At 38.5% G+C, this 26,068-nt stretch overlaps 1 protein-coding gene across 1 annotated transcript; it reads right to left on the bottom strand.

Annotated features, from left to right (window-relative positions):
• Positions 1-18,437: 18,437 nt before the first annotated feature.
• LOC132059556 (F-box protein PP2-B10-like) lies at positions 18,438-22,759 on the bottom strand. Its single transcript, XM_059452183.1, has 3 exons — positions 22,381-22,759; positions 19,444-19,562; positions 18,438-19,316 (listed from the first exon to the last, which is right to left on the bottom strand). Exons 1-3 carry the CDS (start codon positions 22,663-22,665, stop codon positions 18,824-18,826), a joined length of 897 nt encoding a protein of 298 aa, XP_059308166.1. The 5' UTR covers positions 22,666-22,759; the 3' UTR covers positions 18,438-18,823.
• Between the last annotated feature and the right edge of the window lie 3,309 nt (positions 22,760-26,068).

The raw sequence follows: 26,068 nt of genomic DNA on the forward strand, positions 1-26,068 counted from the left end.
TGTCTCTTTTTCAAACATATTTTTCAACCTTTAAAGGAAATGCTTTCTTTGCAAGGTTTCATGTGCGTGAGGGACAAGCCCTTATGGATCCTTATGTGTATAATATTATATATATGTATATGTGATTTCCTTATCAAAGGGTTATTGAAACTAATTTACAAAGTTTGATGTTTGAACATGAATTGGCCTATGAGGGATGCTTAAACTCGACTTTGGAAAGCTTGAATGATTCATGTCTTTTGCCCTATGAACGAATTGTGTTGAAACTAATACTTAATAGACTTGAACATGGTTTCTAACCCATAAATAATTTGATGTACCCTTACTAACGGGATGATGAACATAATCCATAATGAGTGATTCGGCTTCCATGCTATGATTGTGATTCGGCTATTTTGCCTTGGTTTCTATTGTTTGTGTTTGGCCTAGCTATTCGAGAGGAAAGGTGGTCACTATGGATCCTAGTGTGGTTTGCCTAGTCAATTGGGAGGAAGAGTGGTCACCGAGGGTTCATATCTCCGATGTGGTTTTGCCTAGCTATTCGGGAGGAAGGATAGTCATCGAGGGTGCAACCCCGATATGGTGCTTCTATGCAGTTTTAGGGAACCTTAATGGTCATCCCTTCGTTCATTGATTTGTCCTATATTGGCATTATTGTTATTGTTCGTGAGTGACTTGATGTTGATCTTTAGTTCATAAATGGAGGACTTAATCTTAATAATTGGCATAATGAATTGAAAAGTGATTTAACTCTCTCTTAATGGTTTCTAATAACGGTTTCTCTAAGTTTTGTAAATGGTTTTATCTCTTGGTTTCAAACTACTTTACTTACATTGTTGCACTGCCTCATATTATATTATTTTATTTTATATTATTTATTATCCCGGAGACACTCACTGAGTCCCCAGTACTCAGGCATATCATTGTTTTTTTTTATGGTGTGTCAGGTAACGCGGAAGAGCGAGTTCTTGATATCCCTAAGACAGCTTTCATGAGTTTTTATGTTCACTATGAGTTTTTGGTTATGTCTTTTGGGCTAACTTATGCCTCATCAGTCTTTATAGACTTGATGAACATTGTGTTCGGATCATATTTGGACTCTTTTGTTATTGACTTCATTAATGACATCTTGATATAATCATAGTAGAGAGGAGCACGAGCAGCATTTGAAGATTGTACTTAGAATTCTGAAGGAAAAACAACTGTATGCCAAGTTTTTAAGTATGAGTTTTTGCTTAGTTCGGTGGATTTTTTGGAACATGTAGTTCCCAAGGACGGTATCTTGGTAGATCCTAAGAAGATTGAAGCGATTCGTGATTGAGTTAGACCTACCTCGGTCATCGAGATTCGGAGTTTCTTTGGGCTTGCGAGCTACTGTTGGCATTTCGTGGAGGGGTTTTTATCCATTCCATCCCCATTGACCAAATTGACTAAAAAGAATGTGGCTTATCAATGGTCGGACGAGTGTGAGGCGATCTTTCAAAAGCTCAAGACCTTGTTGACCACAACTCCGATTCTAACTTTATCTGTGAAGGGAAAGGGCTATGCCGTGTATTGTGATAATTTGGGGATTGGCCTTGGATGTATTTTGATGCAGAAAGGCAAGGTTGTAGCCAATTCTTGAGGCTGTTGAAGGTGCATGAGAAGAACTATCCTACTCATGATTTAGAGTTGGCAGTGGTAGTATTTTCCTTGAAGATTTGAAGGCATTATCTCTATGGTATGTAATGTGAGGTGTTTACTGATCATTGTGGTCTTCAGAACATTCTCAATCAGAGAGATCTCAATTTGATGGCAGAGGAGATGGTTAGAGGTGCTTAAAGATCTTGACATAAATATTCTTTATCACCCAACAAGGCCAATATAGTGGTGGATGCCTTGAGTTGGAAAACGGTGAGTATGGATAGTCTAGCTTGGTTGCAGGTGGGAGAACATCCTTTGACTATGGACGCTCAATCTTTGGCTAATAATATGGTGAGACTTGATATTTTGGAACCTGGCAAGGTCTTCTTTATTGGAGCAGATTAAGGCTCAATAATTAGATGATGAGAAGTTGTGCAAGACGCAGGATAAGGAGTTGTAAGAAAAGGTGAAGAGAGGTGATTCTTGATGATGAGGGTGTTTTAAGGATCAAAGGTCGCATATGTGTTCCTCATACATGTGATTTGAATAGATTGATCATGGAGGAGGCCCACAATTCGAGGTATTCTATTCACATGAAGGCTACAAAGATGTACCGGGATTTGAAACAACATTATTCATGGGTTTCAGATGAAGAGGGATAAAGTGGAGTATGCTTCATGGTGCTTGAATTATCAACTAGTGAAGTACGAGCACCAAAAGCCTAGTGGTATTACTAAAAGGAAGCTCATACCTGGGTGGAAGTTGAAGTCGATTGCTATGGACTTTGTGGTAGGATTACCACGAACTTTAGGGAAGTTTGATGCTATTTGGGTCATTGTGGATAGATTTACCAAGTCTTCAAATATTGTACCGGTTCAAAATACTTATAATTTAGAGAAGTTGGCCAGAATCTCCATCCGGGAGATAGTTCGCTTGCATGGGGTGCCCATTTCTATCATTTTGGATCGGGGCACGTAGTTTACATTAGGTACTTAGGTGGAGCTTAACATAGTATTTCACGTTCGGACGGTCGACCGAGAGGACTATTCGGTCCTCGAGGATATGTTGTGAGCTTGTGTGATTGACTTTTATATTCATGGGGACCAGTTCTTTCCTATGGCGGAGTTTTCTTAAAATAATAGCTATTCGAGTATCGAGATGGCTCCATTTGAGGCATTATATACTAAGAGGTGTCGTTCTTCGGTTGGTTGGTTCGATGCATTCGAGGTTAGGCCTTGGAGTATAGACTTGTTGAGGTATTCTTTGGACAAGGATAAATTGATTCAAGAGAGACTTCTCACATCTCAGAGTAAACAAAAGAGTTGTGTGGATCAGAAGGTTTGTGATTTGAAGTTCAAGGTTAATAAGCGGATTCTGTTGAAGGTTTCACCCATAAAGGGTATGATGAGGTTCGGAAAGAAGGGAAAGTTTAGCCCATGTATGTTGGTCCATTTGAGATTGTTCAATGTATGGTAAGCTAGACTATGAGTTAACTTTACCACCTTGTTTGTCGGGTGTTCACCCCGTGCTTCATATTTTGATGTTCAAAAAGTACCATTTGGATGGTTCTCATGTGATATAATGGGATACAATGTTGCTTGATCAGAATTTGACTTTTGAGGAAGAGTCGGTAGCCATTTTGGATAGGCAAATCCAGAAATTGAGATCCAAAGAGATAGCTTTGGTAAAGGTTCAGTGGAGGCATCGTCTGGTCGAGGAGGCTACTTAGGAGACCTAGTCGGACATGCATAGTAAATATCCCCAATTTTTATACGACATGTACCTTTTTTTCTTTACGTTCGAGGATGAATGTGTATTTTAGTCTGTTTTGAATTTTAGTTACTTTTCCCCTAAATAACCTTTACCCTAGCATTAAAATGATGCTTTTGACTTGCAAGGATGGGTGGTTTGATTCCCGAGGAAATCGGGTGAGAATAAGAGAAGAAATAACAAATTTGGAAAAATTTTAAGTTAAGAAATGGAAATGGTTGACCAAAGTCAGCATTTGGGGTTAACGAACCCATATTCGATTTGGACAGTTCTGTTAGGTCTAAAACTTGATTTATCACTTAGTCAGATAGTTGGGACGGATCCCGAGGGGCTCGGGTATGTTTTGAACTCTTGGTTAAGGATCTTATTAAAGTGATGAGTTGAAGTTGACCACGATCAACATCGGGTCAAGATGACCCCTTATGTATATTTTGGGTGTGCGATCAGGTTCGTAACGTGTTTTATGACTGAAATGCATATTTGGTTTGTGTCTGAGGGGTACTAGATGAGTTCTGAGAGCTAAAATCATTATTCGGAGACTTAGGATTTCTGTTTCAGGTGATATCTGGTGAAATCGCACCTGCGACATATGTTTGCTTATATGGAGTCGTATTTGCGGCATTTGGTCGCAATCTATAGAGGTTGAGGGTTGCCGAGTTTCTGCACCTTCGATGAATTGTCCGCAGGTGCGATGTCACTTCTGCGACCATATTTCCGCAAGTGCGATGTCGCACGTGTGAGGAAATGTCCATAGAAGCAGAGTAGCTGGGCAGATTTATGTTTCTTTTCACCAATTCAATTTCATTGTTCAAACCATGAATTTGAGAGCTAGAGACCTCGGTCGTGGGAGATATTTAAGGGGATTTCGAGATTTCATCACAGGGTAAGAATCTAACCTCTTTTTTACTATTCTATCATGTAATCTCGCAGATTTTGGTCATGCAATCATGTTTTGGGTTGGGAAAATCGGGATTTCAAGCCCTAGAGTTAAGATTTCATAATTTCTTTAGTTATGGTGCTTGCGATAGGATTTGCACATCCTCCTAAACATGATTATCATTGTGTATTGGTCTTTCTAACAACTAGATATATTGCATTGTCTATTGGTTGTCAATTTGCATGAAAGCTGACCTTCTTGCTGCTCACTCACTGCAAGAATGGGCACAGGAAGACATTCTGAAGCAACAATAATAGATCTCGAATGAGCTGCAAGGTTATAAACTCTTTCTAATGTTATAACAACAAAACGGCATCCCATGTAATTTAAATCATTCTTCAGCAAATGTGTACACGTTTTGAGCTCATCTTCTGTAGTTACAAACATACCCTTGCCTGTGCCTATTTTAATGTCAAATCACACTTTCAATGCATGCTTGTGCTCATCAAATTTTGTCACTTAAGTAATTCTTATTACGAAAGAATGGAATCATACATCTTGAGGAAGCATGAGGAGTTTTGTATCATGATCTACATACTTGTAACCCAAGGTCTATGTCCCTTGGAAAGTAATGATAAGGAAAAGTATATCCATCTTGCATTCTTTCAATGTAGTAAAATCTGAAGTTAACGTTTTGCAATAAGAGTTGAAGTTTATAACACCTCAGACATAAATGACCAGACACACCTTGGTAAGTATTGCAAAGTTCAGGCGATATGGCCAAATTCATAATTTTATGCATAATTCCTATCAGTTTATAACACCTCAAAGATACATGACCAAACTTATACAGACGATTATGTATGAATTCATAATTTTATGCATAATTCATATCAATTTCTAACACTTCAGACACAAACGACCAAACTCATTGAAAAATATTGCAAAGTTCAGACGATTATGTCCGAATTCATAATTTTAATGCATAATTCATATCAATTTATAACACCTCGGAAATATACGATTGAATTACCTTAACAAATTGTTGCTCCCGAACGCACACGCAAGTATACGTGGTCGTACAAGTAATATAGATTGTTAAGTCCAGATATCGATCCCACAGAGACTTAGATTCTACTGTTAAGCTAATTCAAATTCGGATGAAACTATTCAAGAAAATGAAAATCCAGATGTTTATTGTACTAAACTAAAAACGAAAAGTAAACAATTTGTGATGGGTGTTTTTGTGATCGGGAATATCTTGACAAAGATTGTAAAAATTATCGAGATGAGAGAAAGATCTAGGGCCATGGCTTTCGACAATCCAATGATCTTCGACAATTCCACCTATTTTATTTCCGGTTACTAGTTGACGGGTTAATTATACTTTGTGATATTCTCTCGAACTACTCAAAAACCTGTAGATGATACTATAACGCCTATATCTCTATGGTCATCAGAGGTAACAAGAATGCATTTATTTCTCCGTATTCAACTATGTAGGGCTAAAGGGTATATCTCTATCCTCAGTAGCGAAACGATTAAATCGAACAAACTCTATTTATTCTTATTACGTACGTGAATTCCCTTTCTCAAGTTCAATTCACGCACCACAGATAGCGTCTAACTATTGGCCAGATAATCAAACAATTAAGATCAAGAATAAATAAGCAACCCAAAATATGGAAAATCAATAGATAATAATTGTCATCAAACCAACTTTCAAGTCTTTCGCCACAACCCTAGAATTAAGAAGTTTAGCTACTTATGAATCGATCATAGACAAGAGAATTCATGAATAACCTAGGGTTGAAAAAGATCAAAAATAAAATAAACCTAGAGAGAGAAAAGAGAACGGTGGCTTACAAGTCTTTGAAATAATCCCAGCACATCGTTCTCAGCAAATAAAACGTCTATATATAGTCTAGGGTAAAAAACAAAAAATAAGGAAACCAAATCCTAGTCGAACCGGGAAACCTGCGCAGAACCCCGATGCGGAAGGATCGCGCACTAGTCTGCAGCTTCCCGCTTTCCTTCCGCATCGCATGATAGTGCTGGGGCTGGTTTTTGTCCGCTTTCTTCACGCGATGCGGATGAAAAGCGGGCTTTCAGTTCAGTTTTTTTTCTCTTTTTGTTCATCGCTTGTGGTCTTCGACTCGTCACCTCGTCTAATCGTCATAAGCTCCAAAATCACTCACTTTCAGCATAGTTTTCCATCGTTTGTCATCTTCGTACCTATACACATGAAATATGACGACATAAGTTCAAATACGACGATTGCATCATGAAATAAGCGATAAAAGTCATAAGAGTAGGATGTAAAATGACACAAAACATGATATTTGTACCAAATATCACCACCCCCCACTTAGACCTTGCTCGCCCTAGAGCAAACACAAACCAACACCAAACTACACTTCTAGCTCAACTCATTCAAACAAAGTTCGCACTAGGATTCGCTAGTATGGCTATCTCAAAAGAAAATTTTCAAACCAAAACAACAAGCCAATATGCGAAAGCCATGCCAAAGATTTAAAACCTTATTTTCAGCATCAAAGACCACCTTCCTAAAACCATTTCAATTTTAAAACCAATTGACCTAACGACACCACGTTAAAGCATGTAAGCAACCTTATGATCAAGGAATCAACGCTTCACCACTCTATTGCTAATTATGTGCCCTCACCAAAATAAAGTAGTCCATTTCTCTCAAGAATCACATATGTTTGAATCAATGGACATAACATCATTAAGTACGCTCACTCTCACAAAGAATATCACATGTAAAATACGACATACCATAGGCTTACCCGTAGTGTAACCACTCTACTAATACAAGTAAGACAAACCTAGAATCAAGTAGGACTTCGAGGGTTGTAATGTAGGCTAAAGGGACGGGTAGGAATTATTTGGATAATAGTGACTAACCTCCCTAAGCACTTTAATACATATACTTTTATCATTCTTGCACAATTTCTTCATTAGCCCTTATTCAACACCAACCAACCTTTAAATTTCTCCCAATTCACCCATTTTCTTTGTTTAAGCACCACTCTTTAAAAGTCACACAAGTTAGAAGGAAAACTTTTTCGCTACACATTTTTTTTTTTCAGATTTCTTTCTTTTCTCTTTTTTTTTTCTTTCAATTCCCAACTACAAGTGAATTAGTTCTTTTCATTCGGTGCTCCCATTGTCTTCCTAGATTACAATTAACAGCCATTTCCCCTTTTTATTTCACATCCCAACTCCCATTATACATGTAAATGATTAAAGTGCTCATAGAGTATTTGGATCAAAAATCAAGTTTTATAGAACGAAGGGGTAAAGGCTAATTAACTGCTATCAAAGAAAAGGCTCAAAAGGGTTAACTATGGTGCTATTTGCAAGTTGGTGGGATAACTTTTTAGGCTTTTTAGTGACTAATCAAAGAAACGCCTCTATCATTTTCTAGGCTCAACCGAACTTCATTTCGCTTTGTGAACACACAGGGCAAATTCTAGACGTCAATACCAAACATGGATTCAAATGCAAAACCTTAATCACACATGGCACACAATTAACGCAAGAGGGATCCGGTTGTCCCTCGAATCAAACAACAATGGAAAACAACAATGCCAAGTGGGTCATACGAGTCAAACAAAAATCATTTTCAAGTGCTTTCAAGAAAAGTGATACAATTTCACGGCATGTTTTCACAAAAAAAACTTCAAGATCACTTATATGCCAATACTTCACCTAACTCGTGCACCTAGCATTTGAATACACCTATCCTAAGGACTAATTTTCCCTCAAGCAGGTTGTCATCCACCCGTCATCAGGAAAAGCCCTTTCTATGACTAAAGAAAGAAAAATCTACCTACGCCCGGTTCAAAGGCCCCCCCTCGGGAAAGAACCGAGGCCTTAAGAAAATCAAAGGGGGTGGATGATGAATGCCTACTAATGAGAGACTTAAGAAGTTATCTAAGGAAAATAAAATCTTTTTGAATTTTTTCAACTTTTTCTATTTTTTTTTTCGACACTAAGATGCAAAACTACTAAAGGATAATCCTAAGGCATACTAATCACCATCCGCAACCTCAAAACATGTTGTTACAAACCAGGGACGTATCCCACCCCACACTTAAAATCATGCAATGCCCTCAATGCATATATATTTGAAACAAACAAAGCGTAAGTTAGGTAAGAAATACTCCCTGGGGCCCACTAGGGCCTAGTCGTCCTCATCGCAAAGAGTCCTCCTCATTAGACTCGCCATCATCTGGCTCGGCGTCCTCTTTTTCTTTATTGTCGTCACCTTGCATAAGCGACTCTCCCTCCTCCCCTTCTTCAAATGCAGACATCACTCGATCAACCGAGTTTTCGTCCTCATCCGCACGTAACTGAGACACCTCACCCACAAGTGCCCGAGAATGTGGGGTGTGGGGGTTCTGAATAAAGACCCTGGAAAGATCAACGTTAAAATGCTCACTCGCAATCATCATCCCCGAGTACAGCTGGGCTAGCACTGTGGATTGGGCGGACCTCTCCTCTGCCGGAGTCAAATGATGTCCGGATGCACTCGCTGGGGCCATGACATTTGAGATGTCGAGTGAGTCCGTGGGTGCCTCAAGCACTCTATCAGTAGCATATGCCAACTCATCGTCGAGCCTCATTAAGTAGGAAGTGAGAGTGTTTCCATAACTTAGCCTTTTCGACTTGCCAGCCCACACTCTTCGAATCTCCTGCATCATCCAATACCCAATGTTCACCGGCTGCCCTGTCATCAAGAAATACACTATGCACACTCTCTCCTTTTGGACCTCGTAGAAGTGATCGAGTGGCATGATTCTGGCATTTAGAAGGCGCAACCAAACTCGGGCTTCTCTACAAAAGTTGCTCATGCTCCGATGCTTCCGAAGAGGCCCTGAGTATCGTGCCCATTGAGCTCTGGAGTTGGCTCCACAAAGAGTTTCCCGGATAGCTCTATAATCGGGCCTTCTGATGAATTCTAGCAATGGGTCAATGGGCACATCCGGGACTCCAATTGCCCCGCACAAAGTCAAAGCCGTCAACGGCACCCAATTTTTTCGAACGAATACAGAATCGGGAATCCCATGGCTTGGCATGCTAGCGTAAAGTTCCATGACCAATCAATGTTCACGGGCCCCGGTTGGTCAAACACAGACGTCCATCCCATGGCGACGATGCGGTTGTAGATATCTCAAAAAAAATTCTTCAAAGAGACTCGACTGATCGCCCGCTCATGATTGTATCCCTTGGAGGTGTCAAATTCCGCATACCATTCTTCCCCGTCCCCAGAAAGATGGGGGTGGGGCGTCCTTTTAGACACCGGAGGAATGACTACTGCGGGATGCTTGCCCTTTCCAGATGTTTGCCCTTTGGTCGCTTTGGATGGATTTTGTGCTCGTCCTCTTTTTGTGCCTTGGGAGGAGGAGCCAACAGCTTTGCCCTTGGACTTAGCGTGAACCATCTTGCCTGCAAAACAACGCATTACCAAACGAGAAGTACAGGTCAGTAACAAAAAGGAGTCGTGGCACAACCCCACACTTAATCATATTACATGTACTTGAGTCTAGAATGCGTGGCCCCTGTCGATTTTTTCGGGCCTCGACCTTGAGCAAACAGATTTTTTTTTTTTTTTACAATTGGGGGAACTCACCCCACACTTACGTCAAACTACATTACGAAAATCAAAATCAAAGAAGTTAACTACTCCTACATGACAAAGAAAACACAAACAACGTAAGCTACTTCATGTTGTAGAGCTTGGGATGGAAAATCACAACTCTCCAATTCTCCATCACAATTTCGAATTTTATGGTGAGAGGAGATGCACAAGGGTTCCTATGCTTGGTTAATGTTTCATTGCTACTCAAGACTTCACAATTTCCACAAAAACTTGGTTCGGGACTTTTATCGAACACCTTGTGGGCCTAAAATCGTCCCTTAACTTTTGACAACAATGGTGAGTTGAGAAACCCTCCCTTGTACAATGGGAATCACATTCTAGCCATACTCACTCATACCACAAAAGCAATACCAATCCCCGCCCAAGATTCGCCCATACCCATATCCCTACTTTACAACTACAAACATCAATAACAAGGGGAAAAGGGGAAAAAATGGAAGATGAACCCCTTTACCTTGTGAAGTTAATGGAGGATGGATTTGAACAACTTGATTTTGTGTTTGTTAGAGAGGGAATGGGGATGGGGAATTTTCGAGTGAAAGGGAATGTTTTTGAGAGAGGAAACATTTTTGTGAGGGAATAGGGGTGAAGGGCACGGTTTTAACATAAATAAGGGGAGAAAAATTACAAACCGGGTCGACCCACACGATCCGTCCGCATCGCGGAAGGATCGCGGGAAGCTGCAGAACTTTGCTCGCTCGGTCCGCATCGCGGGACCGATGCGCAAATCACTGGGCATTTCTGTTTTTTCATGCGTGATCGGTCCGCATCGCGGAACCGATGCGCAAATCACTAGGCACTTCATTTTTTGTTCTTCGTTCCGCCCAATACCTGCAACATGAACAAACGTGACCTATACCATACGAAAAATTGGGTTGCCTCCCAACAAACGCCTTAGTTAAGGTCGTGGCACGACACTTTTTGTGTTTTTCTTATTTTTTTTATTTTTTTTTCACACGGTTTGCCTCCTGGGAAGCGCTTGATTTAAAGTCGTGGCACGACGTAGGCTTTCCTCAAGCCTCTTCCAGATCGATGGAGGACCTCGCGCGGTCAGTGGCCTCCCCGTAGTAATGCTTCACTCTTTGCCCGTTCACCAAGAATGTATCATCCGAGTTGGGTTTCTTTAGCTCAATTGCTCCATGTCGGTCACACGGACTACCTCAAATGGTCTCGACCACTTACTCTTCAGCTTTCCACCGAAAATCTTCAGCCGGGAGTTATATAGCAAGACTAACTGCCTGGGCTCAAAGTCACGAGATTGGATGCGCCTGTCATGAATTCTCTTAGTTCGCTCCTTATACATTTTCGCATTTTCATAAGCATGATAGCGAAATTCCTCCAACACGTGCAGGCACAACTTCTCTTTTCTTCGCTTGAACCATGTCTAGATTCAGCTTCTTGATCGCCCAATATGCTCTATGCTCAAGCTCAACTGGTAGATGACATGCCTTACCAAAGACGAGCTTATAGGGAGATGCGCCAATCGGAGTTTTGTAAGCTGTTCTGTATGCCCACAGAGCGTCATCAAGCTTCAATGACCAATCTTTCCTACTTACGCTCACGCCTTCTCCAAAATCCTCTTGATTTCTATGTTCGATACTTCCACTTGACCACTGCCCGAGGATGATAAGCGATTCTATCTTGTGTTTCACCCCATACTTGAGCAGTAATTTATCGAAGAGCCGATTGCAAAAGTACATACCTTGATCACTAATGATGGCCCGAGGGGTTCCAAACCTTGTAAAAATGTTCTTTTGCAGGAATCGTGCCACCACACTAGCATCATTGGTGGGAAGTGCAATGGCTTCCACCTACTTCGAGACATAGTCTACAGCAACCAATATGTACTTATTCCCTTCGGATGGTATGAAGGGACCCATGAAGTCAATACCCCACATATCAAACAGCTCGATTTCTAAGATGCCCTTCAAAGGCATTTCATGACGCTTGGAGATATTTCCGGTTCTCTGGTAGCTATCACATGCTCGTACAAATTCATGAGCATCTTTGAACAAAGTTGGCCAGTAGAACCCGGACTGAAGTACTTTTGCAAATGCTTCGTCACCGATGATGTCCCCCATAGGGTGATGAGTGACACTTCTCGAGAATCTCAGGGACATCTTCCTCTGGAACACACCTTCTGATCAGCTGATCTGTGCTAACCCGATAGAGATAGGGCTCATCCCACACTTAGAAACGCATCATGCAAAATCCATTTCTTCTTCTCGTGATTAGCACCAGGGGGTAAATCTCACTTACTATAAAGTTCACCATATCTGCATACCATGGCACCTCAGCTGATTGAAGAACAAAGAGTTGTTCGTCAGGAAAAGTCTCCTTAATCGCCACTGCTTTATCCATATGTTCCCGATCTTCTAATCTCGATAAGTGATCTGCTACCTGATTTTCTGTGCCCTTTCGATCAAGAATCTCGATGTCAAACTCTTGCAGCAGCAACACCCAACTAATAAGCCTCGACTTTGCATCCTTCTTTGCTAACAGATAACGAACTGCAATGTGATCAGTGTACATAATCGCCTTCACGCCCACAAGATATGATCGGAATTTGTCAAAGGCGTAGACAACCGCCAATAACTCCTTCTCTGTGACAGTATAGTTCATCTGGGCTGTATCAAGTGTCTTGCTGGCATAGTAAATAGGATGAAAAATCTTGTCCCTTTTCTGACCAAGGACAGCTCCCACAGCAAAGTCACTTGCATCACACATCAAAATAAACGGCAGAGACCAATCGGGTGCGATGATAATAGGGGCCGACACTAACCTTCGTTTCAGCTCATCAAAAGCCGTCAAACAGGCTTCATTAAACACAAACTTCACATCTTTCTTTAAAAGCTTGCACATTGTATTAGCAATCTTAGAGAAGTCTTTGATGAACCGTCGATAGAATCATGCATGCCTAAGAAAACTGCGCACTCCCCGAACTGAAACGGGTGGTGGCAATTTTTCAATTGCTTCAATGTTCGCCTTGTCAACCTCTATTCCCTTGCTCGATATCTTGTGCCCAAAAAAGATTCCCTCTCGAACCATGAAATGGCATTTTTCCCAGTTAAGTACCAAGTTCGTTTCTTCACGAGCTAACACAAACATCAAGATGGTTCAAGCAGTCATCAAAAGAATCTCCAAAAATAGAGAAGTCATCCATAAATACCTCCACGTAATTTTCCACCATATCGGTGAAAATAGCCATCATGCATCGCTGGAAAGTACCTGGAGCATTGCACAAACCGAAAGGCATCCTCCGGAATGCAAACGTGCCATATGGACATGTGAATGTGGTCTTCTCTTGATCCTCGGGTGCAATCATGATCCGGTTGTAACCCGAATAACCATCCAAAAAGCAATAATAATCGTGCCTGTACCAATACGTCGAGCATCTAATCCATGAAGGGCAAAAGGAAGGTGATCTTTTCGGTGGCGTTGTTCAACTTGCGATAGTCAATACATATCCTCCAACCCGTAACGATTCGTTGAGGCACCAATTCATTCTTCTCGTTTTCCACCACAAATATGCCCCCCTTTCTTCGGGACACATTGTACGGTGCCTAATTGTTGTCGAGATGGATAAATAATGCACGGTTGCAAGCCACTTGATTCCTCTTTCTTCACCACCTCCTTCATGAACGGTTCGGTCCGCCTGCCCTCAATATTAGGTTTGCTGTCTTCCTCCAATAATATTTTGTGCATGCAAAACGAGCTACTAATACCTCGAATATCAGCTATTGACCACCCAAGGGCTCGGACTCGATCTCTTAGCACTCATAACACACGTTCAACCTGCACATCAGTCAAATAAGCAGAGAGGATTACGGGCAATGTGTCTCCACTACCCAAGAAAGCGTAGCGAAGGTGAGGAGGTAATGGTTTCAACTCAAGAATGAGAGCCTCTTCAATAGATGATTTCGGCTTCTTCCATGACTCTGGTCTATCTAGCTCCTCAACCGGTGTACGTGCTCGTAGATAAGCACATGAAGTGTCAAGAATGCTAAGACACTCCTCCACTTCTGCATCAATTTTCAGATCTTCCCCATACACCAACGCTGTCTCCAACGGATCTCGCGAAGTTAGAAAGTGATCTAACTCGGCATTAGTGAGCTCGGGCTCCACCACGAAAATCATCTTCAACTCCTCATAATGGGCTGGAAGCTTGGTAGCTTTAAACACATCAAAAGTCGCCTCTTGTCCATTAACTGTCATGGACATCTTCCCATCTTTCACTCGGATCACAAAGATCAACGGTGGCCAAGAATCCTCTCCCTATGATGAGGAACACTTTATCCGCCTCATAATCAAGTATCACAAAATCAACCGGCGAATAAATGGGCTTACCTTCACAAGAACATCCTCAATAATGCCATCGATAAGCAAGAGATCGATCAGCCAACTGCAACGTAATAGTGGTTGGCCTAGGCTCTCCCAAACCTAACGTTCGGAACACAGAGGTGGGCATCAGATTAATACTAGCACCTAAATCACACAATTCTAGCCCAACTTCAATGTTTCCAATCGAAATCGAAATTGTGAAGTCGCCTCGATCTTCTTTCAACTTTGGAGGAATTTTACTCCTCACTCTAGAACCGCACTCTCGCAAGGCAACAAGCCACAAACTCTGTCCAACGCCATTTGTTCGCAACCACATCTTTAATATATTTATCATATTTTGGGACTTCTTGCAAAAGCTCCACCAAAGGTATGTTGATGTGTACCTGTTTTAAGAGTTCAAGAAATTTCTTGCAAGCCGAATCGCTTCTCGTTTCTCGAAGTCGCCGTGAAAGGGGGGGGTGGTCACACCACTTCCTCTACATGTTGCTCTCGTGACCGTTTGCTTTGGTTCGGCCTCGCTTAGCAGGATAAGTTCTCGCCTCTCCGCTATGTTTTTCTTTTTACGGCACTTCTTCTAGCTCTCTACCATTCCTCAAGGTGACACCTTGCATTCTTTCGGTTCTTTTCGCATCACTAGGAAGAGCACCCGGAGGTCCGACATTCTCGCATAAGAGCCATCTCGCCCCATCCGACGTTCAAGCTCGTGAATAGATTTCTCGCATCTCACTCGAATTTTCCGATTTTGGCGTCGCGTCACTTGATTCTCGAGCAATGAGCCGTTTCATCATCTCCTCTAAATTGCTAGCTAGCCGAGCTTCGAGGTTGCCGATAATTGCTCGCCAGGGAAATCCGCTTCCAAATGGAGTGTTGTAATTATTTCCATAATAGTTTCCCCGATTTTCGCTACCACGATTCTGCTGTCCCACAAAATAAACGGACTCTGGATTCAATGGACAATTGTTATAATCATGAGGCTCACCGCAACCTACACATGCTGCCGCCGAATATGTCGAATCCGTTTGAATCGCGAGCTTGAGGAAACACCCTCAACATCACGTTAGTAAGAGTACCTATATCAGCCCGAATAGCTGCAACATCATCAACTTTAAGAACCCCAGTAGTTTTTTGTGGTAACCCCCGACTAGTCTCGTGATACTCATGATGACCCTCAGACATCATCTCAAGGAGATCTTCCATCTCTTCATATGTCTTGTTTAAGATCTGCCCTTGAGCCGAAGCATTCAATAGGGCCCTTGATTCATGGTTAAGACCTTCTACGAAATAGTTGCCAATGATCTCCTTTGGCTGCATGTGATGGGGGCAATCTCAGAGATAGCCCTTATACCTCTCCCAAGCGTGTGGTAGAGATTCAGAATCTCTCTGAGTGAAGTTTGCAATTCTTCCTTGCAGCTCTTTTGTTTTCTTGGGTGACAAGAACCTATCAATAAACTTATTTGATAATACCTCCCAAGAAGTGATAGAACCGGCAGATAGATTCGTCAACCATTCCCTCGCTTCGCCAATCAGTGAGAACGGAAATAAGGACAGCTTCACATAATCATCGGGAACATCTCTATATTGGAAATTCTCGCTCAACTCCACGAACTGCATCAAGTGCTTATGCGGGTCTTCACTAGACTTACCCATATACTGGCACATATATTGCACCAGCCACACTGTTCCTTCTTTTAGCTCAAAATTTCCAGTAATGTCAGGCCTAACAATAGCCTTAGCAATAGTTGCCGGACTAGGCCTAGCATAACTGGATAAAAGAATCCGTTGTTCTTGTGCCCTTGCACCCTGTTCATCGCCGTCTCTGGCTCTATCCTTTCTCGCCTATTCAAGAGCAAGTCTTGTCGCTTCGTTAGCCATTTTTCTTTGTCGGTGAAAAGTTCTTTCGATTTCATGATCAAGATCAACTAACGGTTTTCCTGAACTTCGAGTGCTTGGCATAAACCAGAGAAGCCTGAAGTGACACAAGTAGAACAACGAAAAAGTAAAGACTTGAATAGAAAAACAAACTCAAATTAGAAAAACAGTAAATTTTTCTAAGTCCCCGGCAACGGCGCCAAAAACTTGTTGCTCCCAAACGCACACGCAAGTATACGTGGTCGTACAAGTAATATAGACTGTTAAGTCCAGATATCGATCCCACAAAGACTTAGATTCTACTGTTAAGCTAATTCAAATTCGGATGAAACTATTCAAGAAAGTGAAAATCAAGATGTTTATTGTACTAAACTAAAATTGAAAAGTAAACAATTTGTGATGGGTGTTTTTGTGACTGGGAATATCTTGACAAAGATTGTAAAAATTATCAGATGAGAGAAAGATCTAGGGTCATGGCTTTCGACAATCCAGTTGATCTTCAGACAATTCCACCTATTTTATTTCCTGGGTTACTAGTTGATGGGTTAATTATACTTTGTGATATTCTCTCGAACTACTCACAAACCTGTAAATGTTACTATAACGCCTATATCTCTATGGTCATCAGAGGTAACAAGAACGCATTTATTTCTCCGTATTCAACTAAGTAGGGCTAAAGGGTATATCTCTATCCTCGAGCGAAACGATTAAATCGAACAAACTCTATTTATTCTTATTATGTACGTGAATTCCTTTCTCAAGTTCAATTCACGCACCACGTATAGTGTCTAACTATTGGCCGTATAATCAAACAATTAAGATCAAGAATAAATAAGCAACCCAAAATATGAAAAATCAATAGATAATAATTGTCATCAAACCAACTTTCAAGTCTTTCGCCACAACCTTAGAATTAAGAAGTTTAGCTACTCATGATTCGATTATAGCCAAGAGAATTCATGAATAAACTAGGGTTGAAAAAGATGAAAAATAAAATAAACCTAGAGAGAGAAAAGAGAACGGTGGCTTACAAGTCTTTGAAATAATCCTAGCACACCGTTCTCAGCAAATAAAACGTCTATATATAGTCTAGGGTAAAAAACAAAAAATAAGGAAACCAAATCCTAGTCGAACCGGGAAAGCTGCGCAGAACCCCGCTTTCCTTCCGCATCGCGGAAGGATCGCGCACCGGTCTGCAGCTTCCCGCTTTCCTTCCGCATCGCGTGATAGTGCTGGGGCTGGTTTTTGTCCACTTTCTTCACGCAATGCGGATGAAAAGCGGGCCTTCAATTCAGTTTTTTTTTTCTCTTTTTGTTCATCGCTTGTGGTCTTCGACTCATCACCTCGTCTAATCGTCATAAGCTCCAAAATCACTCACTTTCAGCACAGTTTTCCATCGTTTGTCATCTTCGTACCTATACACATGAAATATGACGACATAAGTTCAAATAAGACGATTGCATCATGAATTAAGCGATAAAAGTCATAAGAGTAGGATGTAAAATGACACAAAACATGATATTTGTGCCAAATATCACAAATATTGCAAAGTTCAGATGATTATGTCTGAATTCATAAACTTTATGCATAATTCATATCAGTTTAGAAGTTTCTTTTTCTTTTCAAATTTTCGAGTTCTTGTGTGGAGTCATTTTTTGCAAATACTGATTGCTACAAAATTCAAACACGTCGAATAGTAATTTGTTTGAGAACATGATTTCTTTGAAGAAAAGCAGATCAAATAGTTCTTTGAGGTTTAATTGATAATTCATATGATCCAATCAGAAAAAATAAATCAAATAAACCTAAACCTAGCCAAATCTGAAAATTTAAAGTTCGAAGCAAATCAGGCGTGATTTTTGTTTGTAAGTTTTGAGTTCCTGCACAATTCTCATGTGTTAAACTTTAGACGATAAACGAAATAACACTTACAGTGATGATTTATGTTGAATTCTGCAGATTGTCGAAGATTCTGAAAAATTCTGAAAATCATTGAAGATTTTTAGTGAAGATGATAAATTCTGAAAATCATTGAAGATTTTTAGCGAAAATGTTAAAGGAGGTGGATCTCGAGATCACGCTGCATGCCTCAGCTTTTATAACGTAATTTAGGAATCTTATCGTCCAAATATTAGGTAATTATTATTATGCAGCTACTAGTTAAATATCTTTAAAAAGATGGATACAGGTTAGATGGTGGCATTAAAATAGGCTGTTTGTGCATTTCGGCCTGGTAACTCAGAGGAGAGGTAGGCACAATGCCCATACCCATGTTCAACATCCAAATGCATAAAATGGTGGAAACAGACTACAAAAGTCACAACTTAGCAGCACTCATGCTTAAGATAAATGATTGAAACAAATTATTACTGGCCAAACAACACAAGGGACGCATTACAATAAAACATTAAAAGCGAAAGACACTATACATACATCTATTAGAGCAGGTGCGCGCTAGCTAGCTATGCCACTATTGTCATAAAACAAAAGAAAAATGCCCAAGAGAAACGAAAAATTGGACATTTCCTTCTATAGATCTCAGCTAAGAGTGTGTCGCCGCAAGAATTACGCCTTCTAGTCTGTAGATTCCTCCTTTTCTTGCTCTCGTTTTATTTAAGAGGGAAAATAGCTGAAACAGCAATCGATTAAATATATCATTTGCCCTCCTTAGGCCTGATATCAATCCCTTCAATAATTAAGCCACTTTTCCAGTTACCTCCCTTCACCTCTGTTAAGCTCATCTCTAGTTCAGCTTCTTGTCCCCTCTTGACAAAGAATTCTCCCAACTCAATTTCCATCCACCCGTCACTTCTCTGCTGAGGATGACGCCCTTCGGGTTCATCCTCCACTTCCTGTCTCAATATGTGAGCCATGTGGTGAGTGAATATTCCTAAGCGTCTCGGGACTACTTGGTACCTGTGTCTCCGTCCTCCCTGAGGGTCTAAATAAACTGTCTGCGTCTCTCTTTCATGCCCAGCAATCCCTACTGAACTCTCTGCTGGTTGGTTTCCAAATCCATAGGTCCTGGATTTTGTCGTGAACACGAGGTAAGCGCCATATCGAGTGTCAGGGGAGAGCATATTGGTGTTTATTTTTCCAGACATGTCAAACCAGCAGACATCAAGGAGCTCAGCAACTTCTGAGAACCTATTTCCACACAAAATCAACTTCAATAAAATGCAAAAAGTTTACTACAAAAGGCATTTAAAGGGTAGAAACTGTTTACTTCTCTAACCAATTATCAAAAGTTGTTTATATGAATTGAAATATATACCTGGACTCGGGAAGGGAAATCCATCGCCAATATCTAGGCGTGTCACCCCAAATAATTTGTAGCGACCTCGCAGCCAACATGTAACATTTCTTTCCACTCCATTTCTCCAATGAGAAGCTCTGGTTTGCATCAAAAGCATGTCAGATGGATACTTAGCAAGTAGGAAACTAAGTTAAGCGTAAATAGTGGGTCTAAGAAGAGAAAAGCAAGAGAAAAATGAGTTACAATATCACATGTGGACCAAAATTCAAAAGCAAAAAGATCAAGTTGTTGTAGCAGAAAAGAAAAAGAATGTCATTTCCATGATATTGTCTTGTACTTAAAACTTGATGGTGGAGCCACACTATCTACTTGTGGGGCAAACCGGTCCCATTACTTGTTTTTCTTTAATTTCCTGTACTACTCAACAGTCAAAAGACCAAAAAGACAGAGAAAAGGAGACAGTGGTGACAGGGCAAGGCTAAGCAACCTAAAATGGAAACCAGCAGAAATTTTCGAAAGTTTGTGAGCGGGCATCACTGTTTGAAAGCTACTAATTTGATATGCATGCAAAACAAAAATTCAACAAACACTATAAACCTCACTTTCACATAAGTTAAGCTGTAATTATGTGAAAATAGACTATCATTTTTCACACATGAATATATTCTAGACATATACATCAAATCAGTCCTTTATAAAGAATACATGCATGAAATCATCTCATTCTAAGAAAAACAATATATGCATGAAATCATCTTCCAGTCAACTAAAGAGACCAAGATACTAGTAGAGCTTCTCCTCCAACGAATTCTCTTATATTTACTGGACTAATTCAATTGAAATAACAATCCTAGAAACAACTTCGATTATGACCATTTCCCAGTCAATTTATGTTTTCATATGACACTGTTAAAATGCAAAAAGTGTTACTAGAGAAATCAATACATAGGTACAGCATAATATAAATTTATCTTATGCAACATGGATAATTTCCATCAAACTATCTAGCAGATCTTTCTCAATTCATTCTGCTTCTTTACATCACTATTGCATAATTTGCCAGATAGTTATGCGAACAATGTTTCAACTACTGAATGATCTGGTTGCTTGAGTGAGCGACATAGGATTTCTCTTATATTTACTTACACAGATTTTTAATTTGAAAAGCACCGATACAACATTGCAATTGTGTAAAGCCCAAAATATTGCTTAATCTATGTCCTAGGTTTTCAGTTCAGAACAGATTGTTTGGTGCTACCAAGAATACACTTACTCCTTCTCGTCCTATTTACTAGGTCATATTATCCTTTAAGAAAACATTAATAAGAAGAGTTACTTGACTAACTTATCATTATCTGTTCTTTGATCTTTTATTACATTAATCTCCCTCCACCCTCCAAAAAATGCTTACTCTATTAATCACTCGGTCCCAATTTACGTGATATAATTTGATCAGGCACGGAGTTTAAGAAAAAAAAAATACTTTTGAAATTTGTGGTCTAAAATAAGTCATAAATATTTATGTGTCTGTATATTATTTCATTAAGGAGAAGTTTTATGTTAAATTATTTATAAATATATTAATGTGTCATTCTTCTTGGAAGAGACTAAAAAGAAAAGTGTATCACATAAATTGAGATAGAGAGAGTAATACTAAGGGGTCGTTTGGTGCATGGTATAAGCTGGGATATCCCGGCACTAATTTTTGTACCATGTTTGGTAGAAGGTATAAATTTATCCTAGGATAAATTTATACCTTGTACCAAACAAAGTATAAAATGCATCCCATGATATAAGCTGGAATATACCTTCTTATACCACTTATCCTGGGACTATTTTATACCATCTCCTAGATGGTATAAAATAGTCCCAAGATATGGGATAAATTAGTCCCGGGATTATAACCCCGAGATAATTTTGGTCATGCACCAAACGACCACTAAGGGTAAAATTGGAAAAAAAAACACTAATTAGTTCTTCAAGATGAAGAATTTTGTGCTAAGCTCCTTAAATGTTAACAGTGTGGTAATAAATGAATTTTTGGACTGTGGCACGCCCCTTAAGAATGTTAATTGAAGTATTGAACACATCATTAAAGGGTAATTTTTCAATATTACCCTTTTGCATCTTCCCAAACTTTTCTTAAAACTAGACATGGTCATTAAGGATATGAATAATTTTGGAAAAAAAATAATTCATACTACATCTTTGAACTTTGAAATATTCATTCATTGGACCATAAAAAAGAGTGCCAAAAATTCATTTATATTGAAATGAATGGAGCAGGGCAGATGCAATAATTTGTACTTCCTTTATGATGTAATTTAAGTTACACAATTTATCTATTCAATCACGAGATGAATTTCTGGTGCATTTTCTTGATAAATAGTTGCTGCATTTACTTCAAGAGTACTACGATACTTGCAATATGACCTTAATTAGCAACAACAAATTGAATACAATTAAGAACACATCTAGTTGAATGGTTCAAGTAGAAAAAGGAAACCACCAATAATTGGCCTAATCAGCTCTGAGGTATGTATTCCATACTTTCTCCATCTCAATTTATATGGCATCATTTGAGACACTTGCCACAAAGTCAAAGAAAGAAATGTTGACTTTTGAAATGTGTAGTCTAACATAAACCTTAGATAATTGTCGGACTATAAATCATTTCATTAAGCGTAAAAGGGCAGTTTTGAAGTTAAATTATTTTTAATTATAGAAAGATTGACATTCTTTTTTGACAGACTAAAAAGGAAAATGGTGTCATATAAATTCAGATAGGGAAGTAAATGATAATAGTTCAGATAGGAAAAGGAAATAACGGATAGTTGTAGTGTGAAAGTCGAAAAAAATGATAGTCCATGTATGTCTTTTTTACCATTATCTCTACAATTAATAAACCAAAAAAAAAAAAAAACATTTAATTAGAAGTTTAATACTCCAACTAACCTTGGTACCACCGTCAATGAGGATAGGATGATCACAAAGGTATAAGTAAAGCTGTTTCTTTGAACCGACCGCAAGTAAATCTCCACCGTCAGTAGACCGACAAATAATGTCATGCCAATCCTCCGGTAAGAACCGTTCCCAAACAGCATCAGATTCGGCAGCCGACCGGAAAGTCGAATCCACCAACGAAAGCCGACACGCGTCCTTAGGACTCGTTAACGACAACGCGTTAGCTATGCAACCTTCGGGCAGTTCATCACCGCCAGCAAATCTCTCCACCGCCATATATATATTTATTTTTGAAGCAAATCTATGTCGGTATAAGTTTGGATGACTGAGAGAGGATACTTTGTCGGGTGAGAAGGGGGTTAGAGGTGTGCTATTTATAGGAGAGTTATCATTATGCTTTAAAGGAAAGCAGTACAGTTATTATTTCTTAATTGGTTGCATGATTTCCTTGCTAAGCAATCAAAAGCTATTTTCTTTTTTCTTTTCTTTTTTTCCATTTTATGTTGTGTTTTCGTATTGTGTTCATTATATGCTCTCTAATTTTCATTTTGTACGGCACCGTTCGAAGTACTTCCTCCGTCACATATTGTAGGGCTGCGCACAATTTGGATATATCCGAGAATTCGAGTCCATTAACGTTATTATGGTCGGATTTCAAATTTTAAATATTTGGTTTGGATATGGTTATGTTTTTTTCAAGTTTCGAATATACAGATCGAATAAGGATTGGTACAATTCTAATTAGTTTGATTCGAAATTCGAATATTTTTTTTTTTTGATACAATGAAAAATCCGACCTGAAATCCGATATACATGAATACATATAAAAAGTTATACTTTCAATTTCACTTCACCTTCTTAACATTTAAGGATTGCAAACAATACGGCTTTACCTATTGAATGTGAACGGTAATCCCTTTATGCAATATTTTTCGGTGACTCTTTTATTTCTTTTTTTTTGAAAATAAATATCTTCCTTTTTCTACAACTAAAATTTGTAAATATATATTACTATGTTGTTTCATTAGAGATAAGCTGCTCATAGATTTGCATAAATATAAATACTCAAATAAAATAATGATTGATTTCTTGTAACTATGTGTTGAAGAATGAAAAAAGTCCCTCATCGGTGGTTAATGAGATAGGTGGTCTCCTTATATGGACTTGGACAATCCTCTCCTCATGAGCTAGCTTTTGGGATTGAGTTAGGCCAATGATCAATTTCTTTACACTAAGCATTTCTTCCATAACTCTCAAAAATTCCTTATATAAATATAATTAGAAAAATGTTCCACATAGGAGGAAAAAAAGAAGTTCGGCTTGATTTTTCAGGAAAAAAAAAAAAGGAACTATCTGCTAGGTTCACCTGAGTGGTTTTAAAAATTAAAAAGTATGTTTGAATAATCAATTTTATGTCGAGATTCTTGGAATGTATCTTATAAATGATGGAATAGCTACTTTACAAAATATCAATAATTACTTTTTGTGTTCTTAATATGTATACTGACATTATTATGTTACAGTAATTATTGAACTTATCCTGAAAAAATCTTTCTTGAACAAAATTCATGGTTCAAGATAGAATTCATTATCTGAAAATCATTTAGAAACTATTCAGTCGAGTCACAAATAGATTCTGCCGTTATAATGGGTAAAGTATAGTGATGATGCTATTGATATGATAGATAAAGTTTAGTGACTTTGTCGTTTTAAATTTTTGTAATTTAAATTTAACAAAATATAACTTTGTTTAAATTTAACAAAATATAACTTTGTAACTTTATTATTATAGTAGTAAATAAATTAAATTACAATGACCATACATAAAATTCATTCCTAAATAGTTGGAGAATAAATTGACGTCCATGATCATTCATTATTTTGGATGTAGTCTTTGTCATGTTTATTAATGTTCGAGCCATATGGCAAAAACTGTGATAGTTGTAAGCTTCAATCGTATCTTTAAGATTGTATTATGCCTCTTTTTCTCTCGTCCTCTTAAGTATTTTGATTATTACGCATCTGAACTTTTTTCCTTTTGAGAAATTCATTAGAAATTTAGAACCTTCCTCTTGAAGAATAGTTAAAGTATAGAATCTGGATGAAAGTTTTTCATTTTAATTTCATTGGAGAGTAGAGAAGTCCTGATAAGAAAAATGCGATAAGAATCGAACATCGCATCTTGGTCGAAAATGTAAATAACACAATTCCACTACAAAGATCCCACTCAATTAATCTTAATGCTGAAAGTAGTTTACAAATTGTCATAATTAGACATCAAACAAATGGATCTAGTAAGACAAATACTCATAGTAGTAATTTATCACATCTAGAAAATCATGACAACCTTAATCGTATCCAAAGAAACAAAGATAGATGCTCTACTATTAATCTTTTGGTTGTGAATTTACAGTCACAGCATAAAATGAAAAGAAGAGGAAGAAGATGAAGAAGAGCATAAAATAAGGGTATAATTTATTCGATCTATATTTGTGTTGATAATTTAAAAAATAGAAAGAAAAAAGAAGCTATCTAGTTGTTAAACTAGCATGTACAAAGTTAAAAAGGAGCGTTAAAAGTGAGAATAAATGCTATGGTTGAATCCTTAACCATTAAGGCTAAGCTTTGAGAACATGCATATTCCCTTTTATGTTTTTTATTTTGTTTTTGTTAATGCCTTCTTTATATTCTTTTTCTTTAACTTTTATTTGTGGGATATAAAGATTAGGGACGAATGAGAAAATTAAGAAAAAGTCAACCTTTTTCCGAGTATGAAAGAGAAGCAAATTAAATTCTGAGCAAGAAAGGTTGAAAGCCTTAGGCTTAGGCCTTACAAAGCTGACACGCACTTTTGGTTTTCTTTTACATCAGTTGTGTGCGAGACACGTCGACATCCCATATTTTCCCCCTTTTGTTACTTGGTCGCAATTTATAAGACAAAATATTAACGAGAAAATGACGAAAATGGTCCCAGTAAATTCAAAATAGTCCGTTAAGTAGAGTCCGCAACTTAAATAATTCAAAAAGTGGTGTTTCAGACCAAAATAACCCATTAAAAAAGAAAGTTACATAAGTACCTTTTGCGCACTAATTTAGTGCGCAATAGGACTAAACTATAACTTTACAGTTAAGTCCTATTAGTGCGCAATAGAGGTTATATTTTTTTGACACAATTTTAAAGTTCTCGAATTCACGTTTTTTTCAAACTTTGACTAAAGATTAGTCATGTTTCAAAACTATGAAATATCAATACTTTATATAGAACTTGATATCTTTTTTTGCCGACAATAATGTCGGCTCATTACATCAAGTAAACTTAAACGTTTGGATCGTCGTTTTAGAAGTTGTAAAGTGCCCCGAAGTAAGTTTTGTTTGTTTGAATCTTGTTATCTTTAAGTTTAAGTGTTTTATTTTATAAGGTTTTGATTAAGTGTTGTATTTTTTAGTCAAGGCATTACTTTATTTCGAATGTACAAATAAAAATATTATATTAAAAAATAATTCATCCAATACGAGAAGTTCAAAATAATTCATTACAATAACAAAATAATACATCATTCTGTACAATAACAAAATATTTAAAACAATACTTCAAGTACGAAACACTCTTCCACTACGAGAGATACTTGCACCACCATGGCCTTGTAGGCTACACAAACGCTTATCATGGCCAAACTCC

The sequence above is a fragment of the Lycium ferocissimum genome, chromosome 6 (assembly GCF_029784015.1).
Source record: "Lycium ferocissimum isolate CSIRO_LF1 chromosome 6, AGI_CSIRO_Lferr_CH_V1, whole genome shotgun sequence".
NCBI classification, from domain to species: Eukaryota; Viridiplantae; Streptophyta; class Magnoliopsida; order Solanales; family Solanaceae; genus Lycium; species Lycium ferocissimum.

Coding starts and splice junctions, on each gene's coding strand:
- LOC132059556 (XM_059452183.1), bottom strand. CDS start 22,665: ATGGCGGTGGAGAGATTTGCTGGCGGTGATGAACTGCCCGAAGGTTGC. Junction 19,563..22,380: donor TCATTGACGGTGGTACCAAG/GTTAGTTGGAGT, acceptor GATGCAAACCAG/AGCTTCTCATTGGAGAAATG. Junction 19,317..19,443: donor ATTTCCCTTCCCGAGTCCAG/GTATATATTTCA, acceptor GTGTGGAAATAG/GTTCTCAGAAGTTGCTGAGC.